Consider the following 7,105-nt stretch of genomic DNA (forward strand, 5'->3'; position numbering starts at 1 on the left):
ACATCACAATTAAACATGCCAAAGGAGAAGAAGCCATGGTGTCAAAATGCCCACTTAACCCACCCCAACATCTGAAACCCACCCCGGCTGACCTTCTATAACCCCATTTTTTTTCAGTTTTTTTCTTTTTTTTTTTAAACAAGAGAAAGTAGACAGATACATGTTGGTAAATGCTAACTGTCCATATTCACATAGAGACACAGTGTAATCTCTGAGCCCAATATACAGAGAAAGAAGGAAAAAAGCTAGATTCTATGCACTACTACACAGGGGCCTAGCACTCTTCAGCTTCCAGCAGAGTGAAGGGAGCAGAAGGTTTTCTTTTTTCCCACAGAACATGGTGTGTTTATTCCATAAACAGTTTTTGTTTTGAGACAGAAAGGGATAAAAATGAACTTGAAACAGAAACTGGTAGATTCTTTTCCACTATATTCTGCTCAAGGTCTTTCCCCCAAAATAAATTGTGAACCATGGTGTAGAGGAGAGAAAAAGAGACCTCAAGAGAACAAGGCGACTGAGCACAAGAAAAAAAGAGACAGCAACTTGCTCCCAGGGACTGGAGAAAAATTAAAAAGGTAAAAAGGGGGTTTGGAATCCATCAGTGTTCAATTAGTCATCTTCTCCTTCATCCTCCTGTTGAAAGACAAGCAACAATTAAAAAAATCTGATCACTAAACTTCAGATAGCACGAACTTTTAAATACAATAACCAGAACTGTTTTACTGTCATCCAGTGTTACACATGGCATGCTGTGCAAAGTTCTCGCTCCCTCTTCACTAAGGAGCGGCTAGACTCGCTGCAAGTACCTGCCTAAACAGAGATCTGTTAACAACTGGGTGTCCCAATGAAAAATATCAGGTCTGAAAAGCTACCGTGATTTAAGATTCACTATACTGACGTAAGTTTAACATTTAGAAAGCGAAGGGGTCATCTTTTTCCCCCTCTTAAATTCTGACAAGCAAAATGCTTCAACTTTGAGATGCTAAAACCCAGGTTCCATAACAGAGCCCAGTACTCAGCGTCCACAACTTTCCTCCTATCTCAATCAAAGTCATTTATTGCTGCTGAAATTCAGACGCAACACGCCCAATTACAAAAACCAAAACATTCTAAACTAAGTTACAAACAGCCTCAATTCTGCCTTTGGAATCCCACTGGACACTAATGGAAATGTCTAATTCCTGACCCCTACAATCTTGTCTGAACTGGCCATAAGCAGAAACTAACCAACAGGTGGGAGGTTGACAGAATGGGATACATTGACACAAGTTATTTACCAGTAAAGCCTTGCTAGAACACTGGTTCAATAAGAATTTTGTTACACTAACGCCCTAGTTCTTCCAGAACACCTCCTGTACAAATTTAGTACAATTACCTTTTCTGTACTGTCTCACATACACAGACATACTTATTACTACACTTGAAAGCACTCCACAAGTTAAGGTTCTGCTTCCCCCTTCCAAATACCTCATCAGCAATCATACAGAGAACTGTTTTACCTTTGTAATGAACAGCTCAAGATTCTTACAAGGTCTCTCTTTCAACTCTCATACACCACAGAAGGAAGGGCAAGGGGTGAGACTACTCACCTCTCCTTCCTCTCCCTCATCATCATCTTCATCTTCCTCCCCCTCATCTTCATCTCCTTCTTCATCAATATCCTCCAATCCTTCTTCCTCTTCATCATCATCATCATCCTCCTCTCCCTCCCCTTCTTCGTCATCCATATCAGGAACCTTAAAGAGACACACGCCACATTAACTACAGCGATCACATTCACTTCCACTTGCACAGTGCTACTGTGGGTACCGGCAAACAGCTCTGAGCTACGCTCACCAAGTAGTACTGTAATGGATTTGGCCAGATGTCGTCCTTGATGACTTCTCCTAGTTCATCAGCCCCTGCATCAGAGTGGTCAGTGAACCAGGTGAAGAAGCTTTCAGGCTCTTCATGCTGCCTCTTCCTACTGGCTTTGTTCTGTGTCTGGCTAGAACGTTTTGTCAGATCCTGAAAAGAAAGTTAAAAAGTTCCCCAAGTGGTCTTTATGTAGTCTTTCTTTTTTTTTTTTCCATTTAATAAGCACCATTTAGAAATGTACTTCTCTAAACACAAGAAGTCTTTAAGAAACACTTGGAACCAAAACGACTCACAGGAAAGGATACTGCATTTCACATGAACATGAGGACAGTGAAACCACCTGTTCCTTTCAATGACCTTCACTGAAATACCGAGAATTCACAGCATCTTGCATGTAATTTATGTTTCCCTACCACAGGGAAGCAAAAGTTTGACAAGTGTTTATTGATACGCTGAACTTAAAAGATCTCCCAACGGTTAAATGCTACTCCAACAGTAGTCGTAATTGTAGCTAAATGCTAAGACTGCAACATACACGCAATTTAACAAACACTTGTCTCCACACCTCTACAATCTATCTTTATTGGACTGGAGATAAAGAACCGCCTAGCCTTCTTATCCTAAGATTTCCTGCTTTGAAGTCTCCATCCTATTCTTTGTAGTAGGTGAAAAAAAAAAACAACAACACACAAACTGCTAAAACATACAGTCACAAGAAAACACAGGAGTCCTGTATTTACCTCCTCACCCCAGAATTTTAATAAGTTTGCAACAATCTGTATGCTAAGTCCGAAAAGAAAATTACTATCTGGTATTTAAATCCACTCTTTCTCTGATCATATGGTAGTTCCAACTTCTAGTGTTTGTTTCCTTGATAGAATCACAACAGTTATAGGTTTGGACTGTTTAATGAAGAATACTGGACTTCACATTCATTTCACGGTATGTGGTAAAGATCATTCCGCTGGTTTGTACCAGATTAACTTCTTGCACAAGAAGAAAAGTTCTACTTTCAATGAAAACAGATTATTTTCTTCACAGTCTGCAGGTGACAAAACAAGCAGTGACTTAACTGCAACCCTCAGTTCTGCTGTTAAATACTCATTTCAAGATCTTCAGGGTAACAGGAAAGTGCTCCAAACTTTTACAGAAACTAACTACAGCAAATTAATTAGGTTTGAACACTGTCTGGATTAAAGACATGACCACATTATTACATGGCTGCAATTTCTCCAAAGATGACATGTCTGGAAATTACAAATCAACAACAAAATCGCACACCTCATCAGACCGCCCTGAAACCCTGCTGTTCTTGAAATTCCTAATTTAACAGCTAAAAGATGACAAGGCAGCTTTAATTAAAAAAAAAATAAAAAGAAACATAACTAAAAAGATAGCACCACACTGAGCAGTGATCATCTCTCCCAGAGGCACAGATCCATACCTTCCCAGATTTCCATTTGATCTCAGTTGATTTTGAAGATGGGTCTCCACTTTCATTGAGGTGAAACTCTTTGGAGAGAACTTTATTTTCAAAGTACGGATTCTCATCAAAATACTGCAGAGTTGAAAGCCAAGAGTTAGAACCCACAAAACACAAATACACAGATCAAGCCAAACCCAGTACTAAATGGGTAAATAAGGAGATTAATTGCAAACTACAACCCAGTATGCAATTACATTACAAACAACTCAAAAAAGAAGGAATTATTGAATGTACTTACAAAATCTATTCTGTAACCTGATTTGATGTCTTCAAACTCTGTCACCTCCACTCTGGTCAAATAATGCAGTGCTTCCTCATCTTCTTCTCCGAGCAGTGCAGATACTAAGGCAGAATTAGGAACCCCACATTAACAAAGCTATGAACCGTGCATCATGCAGGTGAAACACAGGAAACTGATAGCAAATAAGACTTGAAAAGCAACACTTTGGTCCAACGAACTTCTCGTGGACCATTTTTCGGAGTTACCAGCCAGCAGACTATTGGCATTTACGTGATTTACACTGCATTGCATTTGTTGAAGTTCAATATTAAAAAGCAGAAAAAGCTATTCACGCACATCCGCCCTTCTCTCTGGAACACACTGTCACGCATGCAGTTTGCTCAACCCAAGTAGTCTACAAACTTGTTTTGTACAAACAGTTTATTGTCAAGAGCCCTACAGAGCTCGCCTCCAATTAAAACCAAACAAATAACACCAATTTTTTCCCCTTTAAAGGACCCAATTGACTTAAAAAAGTAGGAAACTTGACATTTAAAATGCAGAAAGGAAACCCCCATGGGATTTTAGTGACCAAGATGCTCCTGTGGTCAACAAGTGCAAGAAACAAAGCTTATAAAATGCACTCTAGGCCAACAAGGAAGTGTTTGCACATGAAGCAGGCTTCTGCTCCACTGTGTACCCAGCAACAATTCCAGCAAACCCTCAGAGCTGCAAGACACTCACAGAACAAGCAAGCAAACACTGAATTTACAGGAAAAGGGGGTTATTGAGACTATACCTTGTGGGTGGTTGACAAATGTTGTTACCCAGAAATTTGGGATTTTGGCGATCAATTCTGACCTCTTCTGGAAGAATGGTTGGCGGAGTTTGTTGTATTTCTGTTCTACTTTCAAAATTTCCTCACTGGCTTGTTCATTCAGTCTGTGATGGAAAGAGCCATGTTAACCACAGAGAACCAAAATGTATGTACAGAGGCATCACCTGTAGCTATGGGACAAGCTGAATGGGTCTGGTGAGACCAGTCTGCCACGTTCAACACATGAGGCATCTCAAAACACTGAGGTGCAGACTTGTAGCGACTCAAGAAACATCCCACCAGAAACAACTGCACTGATCATAATGAGATGTTCCTAACACACTGTACATTTGGCACCGTTAGAGGAGGGACAGATCCTTATTTATGCAAAGTAAGGCAGTATTCACTTCTTACACATTTTGCTTGCACAAGAACTGAGGATGGATAGCGACATTGTCACCTGCTCTTCATAACTCAGGCGAGCAAGCATGCTACAGCACAGCAATTTTGTGCCCCACGCAAGTGAAATCTTAAGTTGTAACAGTTAATTGATTTTGTAAAAATGCTGAGCCCTGATCCCACAACAACTTCTCAAAGCCAGAGCCTCAGCAGAGCCTGCAGCCTTTGTAGGACAGGGTGCACAGAGACAAAACACAGGCAAACACCAGCACAGAGTCCACAGAAAGTTTTGGGATACGAAACTAATGTTTCCTGGACACTTTCTACATATTATTCTACAAGCACACGAATATATAGTTTTAAAAAAACATATAACAAAATCTAACTTCTCGAACAAGTTTTTCGGTTCTGCTTACAAACATGAAAATATTTTGCAAAGTAGGATACGCACTAACTTGAAAAAACAGTAAGAAATGAGTTGCTATCAAAACTATCACAATTAATTTAGAACTTTAAATTCAAGTTCTACCTTTTTAACTACCCACAATTAATCAGAAAACAGGATACTACAATTTTTTTATCGTACATAATCTAATCAAATCATAACAGAAGCACATCTTGGTGGAGTTTAGAGACAGTGAGAACCACTACTGAGCGCTTACTTCATTAAATATATTTATTTTCAGAAGTTACATTTTGACTTTTCCTAGAACATCTCAGAAGTTTGTTCGTGTTTACCTGTCTATTTCATTCTGTACTTCATCAATGTGTTCAATTGCTTCCTGCTGCTCTTTTTCTGAAAAAAAACAAACGAAAATGCATCAAAATTCCTTCATTCTCCGGTCTGAGGAGTTACTCGGGCCGTTCGCCCAACATCTTTCCGCTCCTCTAGGTCAGAAGCACCAAGTACTTCTACCGAGCGCCGGCAGCGCTACCAGCCCCGAAAGCTTCGGCCGCTTCCCGAGCGCGGGCAAGTTTCACCCCAGAAATCCCAGCTCACAGCCCCCTGCGCAGCTTCACAACTCGACTGAAACGACAAGCCAGTCGTAATCAATTAATTACAATTTAATTAAAACGTCGTAAGCCACGTTCGCTAAAACAAACGCGTTTGAAGGAAGGTTAAACCTAGAGGGAACAGAAATACCAACGGCAGCAGCGTAACTGGAAACGCGCCGCCTACGAAACCGGACCGAACGCCCGAGAGGGCCATTCCGCGGCAGAACCCGCTCCGCGCCGCCTCGGCTCCACTCCCGCCGCCACACACGTGCGCGAGCGGGCCCCGCGCCGCCGGCACCTTTAAACCCCCCGGCGGCGCCGCGATCGCACGTGGGGCGGGCGGGCCCCGCTCCGCGGCCGGGCGGCACCACGCGGCGCCGGGCGCGCATCATGGCGGCGGCGGCGCACAATGAGGCGCGGCGGATGCTGCTCCGGGAGGCGGGGGGAGCGCGGGGGTCCCCGCGGCTCCGGCGCGGCCGCAGCGCCCCCCGCCCGGCCCCGCCCGCGCCCGCGAGGATGGAGGCCGGGCCGCGAAGCGTAGACAAAAGGGCGCTAACATGGCCTCCTCCCGCCGCCGCCGCGGCCTGCACATCCGCCCGGCCGGCCCCGCGCGCTTCCCGCCCCCGGCCCGGCCCGGCCGGCTGGGAAAATGGCGGTCGGTGCGGTGCGCCGCGAGGCGGAGGCCGCCATTCCCTGCCCGTCCCCGGCGCGGCCTCACCTGAGGTCTCGTCGGCCCCATCGTGGTTGGAGTTGAGCTCCTTCTTACTGACTTTGGCCGCCGGCGCCGACATGTTGGAGTCTGCGGAGCGCGGAGGGGGGAGGGGGGGGCTGTAACGGGGCTGAGCGGGGGGGCGGGCACAGGCTCCTCCTGACGCCGCTGCTGCTGCTGCTGCCGCCTCCGCCACTCGGGCTCCCGCCGCCGCCGGGGCGCTGCCGCCTCCTCCGCCCGGATCTGGTGCTGCCGGATCACAGCGGGCGGCAGCAGCGCTGGCTCTGCCTCGCGCTCCCCGCGGCCAGAATCACCACCGCCGCCGCCTCCTCCTCTGCTGCTGGCGAGGGGCGGGCGGCGCGGCGCGCATGCGCAGCACCCCCGCTCCGGGGCACGGGGGGGGCGCGGCGGACGCAGCGCGCAAGCGCGTCGGGCCCCCCTCGGGGGCCCGGGGCGGCGGGCGGCGTGACGCGCGTGCGCGCCGCTGCCTCCCCCCTTCGGCGCGCGGCTCCGCGCAGGCGCCGGCCGCGCCCCCACGCAGCTAGCAGCCCGCGCGCAGCCGCGGAGAACCTGCCCTCCGGCCCCGCCCCCGCCGGCCGCCCATTGGCCGCGCCTCGCTCC

General features: G+C 46.7%; 1 protein-coding gene across 1 annotated transcript; it reads right to left on the reverse strand.

The window, feature by feature from the left end:
- Positions 1 to 82: 82 nt before the first annotated feature.
- SET (SET nuclear proto-oncogene) lies at positions 83 to 6,834 on the reverse strand. Its single transcript, XM_054084379.1, has 8 exons — positions 6,494 to 6,834; positions 5,518 to 5,575; positions 4,363 to 4,505; positions 3,582 to 3,685; positions 3,302 to 3,415; positions 1,837 to 2,007; positions 1,590 to 1,736; positions 83 to 633 (listed from the first exon to the last, which is right to left on the reverse strand). The coding sequence occupies exons 1-8, from the start codon at positions 6,564 to 6,566 to the stop codon at positions 610 to 612; spliced, it is 834 nt and encodes a 277-aa protein (XP_053940354.1). The 5' UTR covers positions 6,567 to 6,834; the 3' UTR covers positions 83 to 609.
- Between the last annotated feature and the right edge of the window lie 271 nt (positions 6,835 to 7,105).

Source organism: Cuculus canorus, chromosome 19 (genome assembly GCF_017976375.1).
Source record: "Cuculus canorus isolate bCucCan1 chromosome 19, bCucCan1.pri, whole genome shotgun sequence".
In the NCBI taxonomy this organism is placed as follows: Eukaryota; Metazoa; Chordata; class Aves; order Cuculiformes; family Cuculidae; genus Cuculus; species Cuculus canorus.

Excerpts from the sequence above, each read along its gene's own strand:
- SET (XM_054084379.1), bottom strand. The coding sequence starts at position 6,566 with ATGTCGGCGCCGGCGGCCAAAGTCAGTAAGAAGGAGCTCAACTCCAAC. Across the intron at positions 5,576-6,493 it reads TGGGGCCGACGAGACCTCAG|AAAAAGAGCAGCAGGAAGCA; the intron begins GTGAGGCCGCGC and ends GTTTTTTTTCAG. Across the intron at positions 1,737-1,836 it reads ATCCATTACAGTACTACTTG|GTTCCTGATATGGATGACGA; the intron begins GTGAGCGTAGCT and ends TGTCTCTTTAAG.